The sequence below is a fragment of the Paramormyrops kingsleyae genome, chromosome 1, assembly GCF_048594095.1.
Source record: "Paramormyrops kingsleyae isolate MSU_618 chromosome 1, PKINGS_0.4, whole genome shotgun sequence".
NCBI classification, from domain to species: domain Eukaryota; kingdom Metazoa; phylum Chordata; class Actinopteri; order Osteoglossiformes; family Mormyridae; genus Paramormyrops; species Paramormyrops kingsleyae.
In genome coordinates this window covers 66,809,730-66,821,054 of record NC_132797.1, presented here as the reverse complement: position 1 = coordinate 66,821,054, position 11,325 = coordinate 66,809,730, and the positions used below count along the sequence as shown (strand labels likewise).

Genomic DNA, 11,325 nt, shown 5'->3' with positions numbered 1-11,325 from the left:
TCTGCTTGCTTTGCGTATTTTGACCAAGCAACATGAAAGCGTTGTTTTTCCAAGCAAAACTGCCCGCCTACAAAATCTCACATTTGATTGGTTTTAGCACCAGTCAAACCAAAACCTAGGTAAACATGTGCATTTTGTGCAAAATTGTACTCTAACACCACACCTCTGGCAAGTTAAGCGAAGTTGTGATTTTAGATGCCCCTGCTTAAGTAAAATTAGTGTAATGTTGAGTTTAGGATGCTCTATACATATAAACAGCATGCCATTCATAATAATCTCCAAAATGAGAACTTTTAGGATAAAATCCACATACTTTATGAAAAACGTATTACTTTGATGAATGATTGAAAAAGCCAAGTCCTTTCGAATCTGATGTCTTAATAATGTAGTAAACTATAAATAAAGTAATTTGTCATTGTTTATGACATTAATTATAACAAGAAATTATCAACTGGAAACATTCTTGTTTAATCTGGTTTATTTCTCCTACACCAAGTACTGTTCTCCACTGATTGCTGATTCTATCGTGTAACACATTGACTTTATTGCAGATTTTTTTCCTGTTATAAAACGGATACAGTATGTTGTGTCGGTGTCTTAACACTAACTACAAGTTCACATTTCCTTAATTACAACAATATGATATGTACTGTAGCGGCTGGAGGACTAGGGTTATTCAGGTTTATTATAGGGCAGTCATCGGGCAGAAATAGCGGGAATGAGGGCACCGCACAACCATACATATACTGCGGAACATTCATTGGGTCTCTCTCTTGCTTCTGATTGCATTGTGTTCCAGTTTGGGTTTTGGCGTAGGCTCCGGCCGTACAGCGTCCATTAAAGTGCTCATTCTTATGCGATACGCCTGTTGCTTTGGGTTAAGAAAAAAAAATAGGGTGGCATATTTTATCTAGATTTCTTAAGTAACTTAGTAATTGCGTACCAGGATTACTGATGGATGCCTACTCAAGAATTGCGTCCTTAATGATGGTTGATCAAATTAAAAGACTTAATTTTTATTGCATATATGTATTTAATTTGGGAATTTAGCATAAGAAAAAGGTTAACTACGTCTGTCTTGAAGGGCGTTTATCGATATTGCGGTTGTAAGAGCTAAGCAAAATTAACTTGGGCACCAGTAGGATCACTAACACTAACTGTTTGTTTGTTTAATGTAGCATTTACGACATTGTGAATCACCAGCTGACACTACTAATACCGGTATAAAGAGGCGTAAAGTTCTCTGAGCCATAGTGAATCAACCGAACAAGACAAGGCTTTGCTCAAATGGCCGTAATCAGGACTGCACGCCCCCCTTGTTCTGACTGCTATATTGCCAGTGTGCGAATACTTAGGGTGTCCTCTAGTGGGCATGAAGAATTTGCTACAAAGGATAACGGAAATTGCCGATATTTAAGGAAACAAATAAAATTCGGGAACATTTAAAAGTTTTAATGATTATGCATAATAAAATATATATTATACAATATTTAATAACATAGTGTTGCTAGAATTTGTTAGGAAAACTCTGTGATTCTTTATAAGTTAAAAGCGTATATTACATATCAATGTGCTTAGTGTGATGAAGTAGGATGAATAAATGAGGACTCATGCGAATGTACAGTAGATACCGTGGGTCACACTGCTGTCTCATACTTCTGGAGTCGGGGGTGTGAAGCCCCTCCCTGCATCTGTGCCTATACAGTTTATATATTCCAAGTCACTCTGGTTAGATCCAGTTGGATAAATCAGATTTAAAATTCCCTTTAGTTTGCAAGATTGCGCGTATCCATGCCCCTTTGAGCTGCTTAACTGACTACAACTTCCGGCATAAAAACACTGCAAAAAAGGAGTGGGTGAGTCGTATATAAATATAAACACATATTCAAGCACGAGGCAGCTGCTTCAAATCAAAGCCACGCGTCTTATTTACTCCAGCCTTATGTGTACCAAGTAAACAAAATGATGATGTGTAAGGTAAAGGATCAATCGGTCTTCCCCTGTCAGCAGGGGATATGTCCCCATCGACGCGTATATGCACGGAAATCTGAGACGTGCACAGTACTCTGAGCACCAAAGCTTCTTCGCTTTCAATCATGCATAATTTTCAAGGGCACTCTCAGCAGTCATTAAAATCATTATTTGCATGTTTTGGTCGCATCACGGCGGAAAAATATGTACTTAGGTAATTGCTTTTAATCTAAGTCATTATATGCATTCTCGGGCAGTCACCTCTCAAAAAGACACCTCGGAATTATCAATACAATGTTTCTTTGAAGAGACGGGTACTTGAAACTGCACTTATCCGTCAAGCATAAACGGTTTTTAAGTGGATCTGAGCATGAGAAGGTAATACACACGTTGCGAAAGCTTTTAATTATGGCATGCACCTGACCTTAAACTGACAGTTTCGTTAGGTGGACAGCAGCTACGTTGAGGCAGCTGGAGAATTTCAGATGACGTCCTAAAATTATATAAAAACAGGATACTCGCATACAACTCCTATTTTGTTTGGGAGTATAAATTTGTCTAGACAATCCATGTAATGGATAATGTACACTACGAATGTGTTGTCTGGAGAGATAAAATACGTTAAAGTCTTTTTTTGTATTTATTTGTCTTCAGCTACTTAAAGGCGACTTCTTGGCAGAAGGCTGTTGCGGGAAAAACTACAAACGGAATCGCTGATTAATAATTTTTCAGCTAAATCTGAACTTTTAAGAATTTTTAGTCAGGCGCAGAATGCCCCTAATGCAAAGCAATATTGCCACAGAAAAGTAAATAGGGTTGTATAAACCCTACATATTTTACCATAAGGACTTTTCTTGGTATAAAAGAGTGATCGAAACACACAATGGGCCAAAATAGGCCTATATGTTAAGTAACGAGCTATATGCGGGGTAAGCGCGCTTCTAATCGTCTACATGCGCACCGGAAAACACGCCGATTGATTAACTCACCTACACATGCGCATCTTTATGCTTTGAGACGTTCAGTAACTTCTGGTGAGACTTGTACGCATTAAGTGCTGGAGGTGGGTGAACTGAAGGATTTTAAGTAGTTTGCATGAGTGGTTACAAAAACCTTGCCCCGTTTATAGCTCTGTTTTTGTGCGATTTCTATTTACAAGCCATTAATAATACTAGGTATTAAAATCGAATTATTACGCCATCCAATAACACCGGTGAAACATGTTTTCGTTTCATTAAATCAAATTTTATATAACATCGCCGCTTAACTTACGTTGTTGTTGTGCAATCGGTCATTAAAAAAAAAAAATTCTTAATCGAATAAGATGGAATTTATTCAGTGTGAAGTCCTGGCAACGTGTGATTTTTACGCCTCCCTTACTGCAGCGCGATGGGGGAACTCGACAGAGAGCTGTTGAGCCTGTATCTTCAAAAAACCGGCGATGAACTCGGTAAGTGCGATTAGGGAGATTAATCATCCGGTGTCATTTTAACGCTCCTGAAAAGAAGCCGCCGCAAGATCCACGTGTGCCTGGCCTGTGATGCTCTCCGTGTAGGAAAACATGGATAATAACTAGTCAATCGCAAATAAAATAACATAATTACAATTCGATTGTGGAGGCTTATTCAGTTTATACAAAATCGCTTTTGGATGTTGTAAATGTACTGACCTGCAAATGTTTAGAGTCCCCTTTCTTTGTATTTATGAACGCTTGTAATGTTATTTTTTGGAGAAGTATGCCATCATTTTTTGATCGGCTGTATGTCTTGTTTTGTCTAAATGTGGGGGGTACAGTTTAACAACATTGCCAGACCTCTGATGTGTTCAGTCGAGTGGTCACAAAAATTGATGACAGACAAAGTTCTTCCACAAGCAAGATTGTCAACCGTATGTGTCAGAGATTATTCAGATTGTGGTGACCTATGAAGACGTTAGGAAGAAATGGCTACAGGCTGAGCTGGAGCTCAAGAGGCACAAAGACCTGCTGGTCAAGGCAGATGTGGCCCGTGCTTCGCTGGAGGTGAAGCTGAAGCACGCCAGGAACCAGGTGGACGTGGAAATCAAAAAGCGCTACAAAGCTGAGGCAGACTATCAGTATTTGGTGAGACATACTTGAAAACTTGTTGCAATATAAGCTGAAATGTCAGATCAGAATCACTGTTTGCACAATGAAAATAAATGTTTTCTCAGTTCTTGAAAAAGGAATATCTTCTACATTTTGTTGTTTACCGTAAGCCATAATGACATAATGGATTGGTAGAATGAACTAAACTCCAAACGCCAGCATGGAGCAGCTATGACATTGCTCATGTGATTTATTAAAATAATCAGAGATGGATCAAATTTGTAACATTGTTTGGCATAATTAAACATTACCTAATGGAACATTTTAGTGTAGCTGAAAATGAGTCTATCGTGAAAGTCTTTTCTGATGGAGTTCCTATATCAACAGGATGGGTGGCTGACTTTTGACCTCCGTGTGTCTTTGACAGGAGCGGCAGATGCAGTTGATTTGTGAGATACTGGTTAACGACAGCAAGTCGAGTGCTTGTCTGAATGACGAACAGCGATCCGTGCTAGCTAACATCAATCACCGGGGAGCACAGTTACCTCTTCAGAAGACTAAGCGGTAACGGGTTCTCTGCTTTCTCTTTTATTTATGTCATATCGTCTGTTGTCAGAATAATTTTTGGGGCGTGTTCATCTGTTGTTTGGCCACAGGTTATCAGTTATCGATGAATCTTCCTTCCTGTTCCACTCGGATGTCAGTTATGACCGAAGTGACGATGACCTGGTATGATTTCATACGACATAACTGCACTTGCCACTCTTTGGACAGTGTACAGATTTAATGAGCGGGGGTGATTGTGATGGAGGGAATTGTCATTTGCTAATCTTTCTAAAGTTAGATCAAATGCAGTAACCTTCACCAGTTTCCACTAACTTACATTAACACAGGATCTGGACACAACCGTGATTAAACCCCACAAGTCCAGAGCACGGGAGAAAAGGGTAGGAAAATGTTTTTTTTATTAACCACAGTACTAGTCAAATGTCTGGAAACACTTTTAATGCATTTGTCTTTATTTTAGCTATGTTATTCACCTTAAAATGAAAGGCCTTGAGGCAATCTCAAAATCTTCTCAAGTTGTTGACTCTTCAGAATAGCTTCTTTTTGCTTTCATGACCGCACTGCAGACCCTTGGTGTTCTTTCAACAAGCTTCCAGATCTAGCCACCTGGAATGCTTCTCCAACGGTCCTGAAGGAGTTTCCACAAGTTCTGGGCCCAAGTTGGCTACCTTGCTTATACTCTTCAATCCAACTCATCCCAAACCAGATCTATAGCGTTTTGGGATTATGGGGGCCAGGTCATCTGTCATGTCAGGTCATCTGTCATGTCAGGTCATCTGTCATGTCAGGTCATCTGTCATGTCAGGTCATCTGTCATGTCAGGTCATCTGTTGCAGCCCTCCATCTCTTTCCTTGTTCACAAGGCTATACTTGTACACTTACTACATAACCTTAAGCATACCACAAGGTTAAAAAATAAATGATTTTCAGTAGGCTAGTCTTTTGACTGGTATTGTACAGGTTTCAGGGGCTCTTAACCCATTTCGAAAGTATAAATAATGGCATCCAGATCCCTGCTGAATTGCTTGGCCAGTCATGTGTTCTTAAATGATGTTGACTTGGCTAGTGGTTTTCCCAGCGGTCATCCATGGGCCCAAGCTTTGGCCCTCCTGTCCAGAGACGTGGGCGAGGCAGTGGACGATCCGGAGACCTGCTCGGTGGACGGATGACTGAGAGGGTAAGCAGGTCTTCATCTTACAGAGAGCTCTGTTATGCGAGGGTATGTGAAATATACACTCCATAAATTCATGTGATGTAACATGCATGGTTACAGTATCCAGGATGGCAGAGTTTGGAAGTGACATCAACATATCTTGATAAATGTTGTCAGAGCACTAAATATTTGGAATAAAGTCATAAAAGTAGACCTACCAGGAGCCTTGGAATCTCTCACCCAAATTGGCCACATTGCTGCTGAAACCTTCAGCTACATTGGCTGGAATAGCATGATGTCACCTCCCATTGGAGAACTCATCTATCGGTCCCACACCCATGACCTAGCATCACCTTTCCATAGCTCATTTCGCTTGCCAAAAATGTCATGGCCCCGCGTTTGCCTCAATCCCCCTCTCCCACCCAGTCTCTGCCTCTGACATTCTTTGTCCTTCCAAGTCCCCGCTTGGTTCAGCTGTGGTCCAGTTCTTCATTGGGGATTCACCTGAATAGCATGCAGATTAGCAGAAGTGTTGTTTGATTGCTGTCTGTATGTGTGTGTTTAGGAGATCGAAACCACTGTGACGGCATCAGTTACCACACCTGAGAACGGCGCTCAGATCCACATGGTGATAGACATCACCCAGGACAAGGCTGAGGCCTCCAAGACTCTACAGCACTTCCCCCAAGCGACCGGTAATGTCCCTTCGCCTCCACCTGAACGAGCTGAACTCTAACCTGCTGAAAGAGGGACTTCATTCCTGCCTCTCAGAGCAAACGTCTGTTTGGGCTGCCACCGACGAGACAAGTGCTGAAAGCGAGATCGCTGAAGTGGGTTGCGATGTGAAAGACGTCAATATGCAGCAGGGCTTTACTCCCACTGCGGGCAAAGTCGTACAGCATGTCTTTCTGTCCAAAACGGTGAGGCCCGTTTTTACAATACAGGCTGCTCTTGACTTATGTAAAACTGCCTTACACAAATTTGGATTTAAACATATACGAGATACGTAGAATTTATAAAAGTGATAATGCAAAAAGATGACATACGCAATGCGCAGGTACAGAATTTAAGTAAATTTACAGTGAAAATACAGTATTTAACCATCTTTTATTTGAAATGCGTTCTGTAGTATATATTACTAGTATTTTTGACTTATGTGTCTTGTGCTGTAAAGTGTGTTAAATGGTGTGAGGTGGGTAAATCTGACTTGCGTATAATTTGACTTGCATAAGGGTTTGTAGAACAGATTACTTGTGTAGTTCAAGAATGGACTCTCACTTTCGTTTTGTCTCCATAACTTTTCAAAAACGTAATCAGTAAGCAGTAAGGGTCATCAGTGGGACTAACGGGTGACGTTTTGGCTTTATACACACACCTGCCTCTTTCAGGTTATCCGACCTGAAGTGTGTGTAGCGTGTGGAAAGAGGATCCGCTTCGGGAAGGTGGCTTTGAAATGCCGGGACTGCAGAGTAGTGGCCCATTCGGAGTGTAAGCACCTGTGTCCCGAGGCCTGCTCCCTCACAGTCCCAGGACCCATCCAGAAATCCCCTGAGGTGTGTAGGACGAACCTTCTTTTCACTTGGCCTTCCCCAAAGCACTTCTCTGGTTCATCTCATGTCACCTGCAGGATGTCTTGGAGAGTTTTGCTCCTTCCACCCATCCTCGGATTCCACAACTAATAGTGCAGTGTGTCAACGAAATAGAAAAGCGAGGACTGGAAGAGGTAATGGCTTATATTTTGGCATGAAACCTAAGGTGACCTAGATGAAACCTCAACTTGACCTTCTTAAAGAAGGGCTGCATTAACCACTGCAGCCTCCTGCCCCCAGCATGTCCCCCTGTCTTACTGTTTGGTACAGAGGGGAATTTACCGCGTGCCTGGAGGTGAGCGCCTGGTGAAGGAGCTGAGAGAGAAGTACCTCCTTGGGAAAGGACCGCTCGCGCTCAGTAAGGTGGACGAGATCCATGCAGTCTGCGGCCTCCTCAAGGACTTCCTGAGGAAACTTAAAGAGCCTCTGGTTACCTTCAAGCTGCACCAGACGTTCATAGATGCCTGTGGTACGCTGCTGTCCCCCTCCCACCAAACAGCGGGCGACTCATTCTCCAGTTTTACGCCTCTGTGAATGTCCTGAGCCCTGGGATGCAGGTTGCCTGTGTGTCACGTGGGGAAGCCCGCGGGCTCATTTTCGCTGTTTGCTAGTCACCTGACAGGATGCTAAAGCCACCTGTTCAGCAGCCTGCAGGGAGTTAAACCCCACCACCTTCCCTCCTGATTGGCCGAATGATTCAGTCCGAATTTGTTCCCTGTCAAACTCATCAGACTTACAAATCCCCTCTCCTTTGTAAAGTATTCTTCATCACAACTGACTTCCATTAATGTACTATCTGATTACATTACCTTGAAAAGGTTATAGTGCAGCTAATACTTATTTGAAGCTGATTAATAGCATTGATCAGTAGCTGTATGATAAGTGGTGTACTAATAACCTTTTGTGTGCAGGAAATGGACAGTGCATATGCCCTATGCAAACCAGTAATGGTCTTTTCACCATTTTGTTTTACTTGTGTTTTTTTTTGCTGGTTGCATTCATTGTAAAAACAATTAGGGCTTATTTTCATCTGTATGCATAATATCCATCCATCTATTTTCTGAAACTGCTTATCCTATTCAGGGTTGGGGGGGGTCTGGAGCCCATCCTGGAGACTACGGACTCAAAGCAGGGCACCAACCCATCACAGGGCACACTCACACACCATTCACTCACACACCATTCACTCACACGCACACCTACAGGTAATCTGGTAATGTCAGTTAGCCTAAGTATGTTTTTCGGACTGGGGTGGGGGGGGGAACTGGAGTACCTGGAGGTAATCCCACAACGTCGCGGGGAGAACATGCAAACTCCACAAACACAATAATGCAAACACAAGATAAAGAGCGGAAAATATGCAATGAATGGGTGGACGCTTCTGCAGCTTGCATTATTTTAACTAAATCTGTTGCCACCAACCCCCCCCCCCCCCTCGCAACTGATAATGTGGATGCGGGGAGACCCCAGGGCATAAGCTCTGCAGTTTTAAATTATAAATCAAAATGGGGGGTTTTAAAAAATTTGCTTAAGTGTCTCAATCCCCTGCTGGCCGGTTTGTAGAGGAAGTGTGTAAATTCTTCAGAGAATCACCAGGTCCCGTCTGTTTGTCTCTGGCAATTGGCAGACAGAACTTGGGGGGGAGGGGGGGGGGATTTCCCACACCTGTGTCCAAAGTCAGGTTTTTTTGTTTGTCGTGTAGACATTGACGACGAGGACAACAGCACCGCGGCAATATTCCAGGCCGTCGGGGACCTGCCGCAGGCTAACAGGGACACGCTAGCCTTTCTCATGCTGCACCTGCAGAAGTAAGGCCTGACTGCAGGAAAACACCAGAACTCAGTGAGGATCTCCGTGAGCATAGCGGGCGACAGAGCTGGCATCCGATTCATCCCTGCTTCTGTTACTGCTTGGCTAACTTCCTAGATGTCCATGTGTTTTTCTTCTTTATCGTGTCTGAATTACTGGCATAAATCTTACAGATTGAGTGAATGCATGCTTTTGAGTTACTGTTCCTCTGTTATTTCACATTCAAATCAGGTACTAGCTAAATTTATATTATAAGGCATGCATTACTGGTGTGCATGTGTGCGTGAGCTTTCTACACGCTGCAAGTTCTTGCACATGCAGGCCAGGGAATGGTGACTATTATTGTTACTAATTTTTCTGCATGACTTGCCACAGAGTTATGCGGAGCCCTCGGTGTCAGATGGGTCTGAATAACTTGTCCCGGGTATTTGGACCCACCATTGTCGGTCATGGCACCATGGAACCTTCCCCGCGGACTATCATGAAAGACACAAATGCACAGTCTAAAGTAGGTTTTCAGCTGCACTTAACTTTTTCTCCATCTGTTTTGTTGCTGCTAATTGCTTTTCTGTTCAGGATTGGCTCAGTGACCCCAAACTGTTGCTGTGCAGTATAAGTCCTTGGTTCAGAACTGAACCTTTGCTTGGCTGGCTTGACCAAGGGTGTAACTTTGGGTTGACCTTGGAGGGTGAGGTGGGGGGTTGAGGTCCAGGGGGTTGTATTGGCTGGTCATAACTTATGTCCATCATCTTCAGGGTTTTGCTTCTCATGCTATAGGTGGTGGCCCGATTACTGTCTCTTTCCACGGATTATTGGAAGCAGCTTGTGGTGGTCGAGAGGGACCAGGTCATCTCGTCAGTGATTGATGCTAACCTCAATAGCGATACGAACAACACAGACAGAGGTTGGTGTTACTCGTGCAGGATTAAATGCACATGCTGTAATTAACACGGCTTCTCTCTTTTAGACCGCCTGTTCAGACCCCTGACCTCTCCGGAGCTGAGCAAATGCCATAAGATTCCTGGCAGTGGGGCTCTCAGGGGCAAATTCAAGAACCTAGGCACTGCCTTCAATAACACGTAAGACCCTTAACAAAATATCTTCTTTGAATAAGTGGTGACAATGTAGGGAAAGCTCATAATTCAAGTTCATGGTAATGGATGCTGGTGATGTTTTCATAATCTCAATGTGGCTACTGTTGCTGTCAATCATTGCTGTAACCAATAGGAAGTTGGGTTTAAATTATATATGGGACATAATGTTCCCACCCATTATCTGAAGCCTTATTTCTTATTATGAGTGTGAAACTAACGAAATTGATCTGATCTGATGTTCACCACTGTTTTGCAGCAACGCCTGACTTCCATTAAACAAACCAACAGAAAAACATGAGTTTTCAGCACAAATTTAACTATACACCTTTTTATTCACAGAAACAAGAGCAAGATGGACATAAGCAAGAGAAAATTCTTTACATCGCCAAGCTAATTTATTTTAATCTAGTTTCAACAGACTTAATTACTATATAATGTACTATTACAGAAAAAAAGTGGATGAAAATGTTTTAAGTGTGTAGAATTGAGTATTTGGGAAATGGAGGTAATGTCAGTTTCTGAATATTATTTGGGACCATTATGTAACTGAGGTTGAATAACAGCAGTTAAATGCAGCCCACATGAAGATTAAACAGCAGAGTTGCATTTTTAACTAGATTTTGACATGAACTCCTCTAAACAGTCATATTTGACTGTAGGAAAGCACTGAACTGATTTAAAGCACTTCAAGATGAAAATAAATGAATAAAATGCATGAATATGTTTCTGTCTTGCACATGGCAGCTTTGGATTAATTAACTTCACAATGATGGTTTGGTGATGATGCTGTCAGAATTCACACTAACAGATTGTGTGGGAGAATTAATGCAGCATTAAGGAACCCTAAGTATCAGTCAGGACATTTGCACAACCTACTGTCTAAAATGAATGTTTATGATAAAAAGACTAATGATTGTTTTATGTTATTAATTGATGAGTATTTTCAGAGTATGTAAGTTAGGCTAGATGAACGTTGCTTTGTTTGGGGTAACATAGCGAAGTGTTAGCTGTTGTGTTAATTCTAACAAGGCAGATGGTGCTACTGCAGTTGGCCAGTAAGGCAGTGTACAGACTGCT

At 42.2% G+C, this 11,325-nt stretch overlaps 1 protein-coding gene across 3 annotated transcripts; it reads left to right on the top strand.

Moving 5' to 3' along the window:
• The first annotated feature begins 1,710 nt into the window (after positions 1-1,710).
• On the top strand, positions 1,711-10,963 carry LOC111849180 (rac GTPase-activating protein 1). 3 transcript variants are annotated; one of them, XM_072718108.1, is made up of 17 exons: positions 1,711-1,856; positions 3,357-3,421; positions 3,870-4,072; positions 4,464-4,600; positions 4,693-4,765; positions 4,930-4,983; positions 5,682-5,780; positions 6,322-6,451; positions 6,528-6,676; positions 7,145-7,309; positions 7,384-7,479; positions 7,616-7,814; positions 9,048-9,153; positions 9,530-9,662; positions 9,932-10,058; positions 10,122-10,233; positions 10,588-10,963. In XM_072718108.1, exons 2-17 carry the CDS (start codon positions 3,361-3,363, stop codon positions 10,640-10,642), a joined length of 1,899 nt encoding a protein of 632 aa, XP_072574209.1. In that variant the 5' UTR covers positions 1,711-1,856; positions 3,357-3,360; the 3' UTR covers positions 10,643-10,963. The 3 variants fall into 3 exon arrangements, with proteins under 3 accessions (XP_072574209.1, XP_072574208.1, XP_023677654.2); XM_072718107.1 differs by lacking the exon at positions 1,711-1,856 and adding an exon at positions 2,876-3,034; XM_023821886.2 differs by lacking the exon at positions 1,711-1,856 and adding an exon at positions 3,043-3,146.
• Positions 10,964-11,325: the final 362 nt, after the last annotated feature.

What these genes read in the sequence shown, in the direction of transcription:
- LOC111849180 (XM_023821886.2), top strand. Translation starts at nt 3,067, where the DNA reads ATGAGTGGTTACAAAAACCTTGCCCCGTTTATAGCTCTGTTTTTGTGC. An exon ending in AAAAACCGGCGATGAACTCG is followed by an intron (nt 3,422 to 3,869) that starts GTAAGTGCGATT and finishes CGTATGTGTCAG; the next exon opens with AGATTATTCAGATTGTGGTG. An exon ending in ATGTCTTTCTGTCCAAAACG is followed by an intron (nt 6,677 to 7,144) that starts GTGAGGCCCGTT and finishes TGCCTCTTTCAG; the next exon opens with GTTATCCGACCTGAAGTGTG.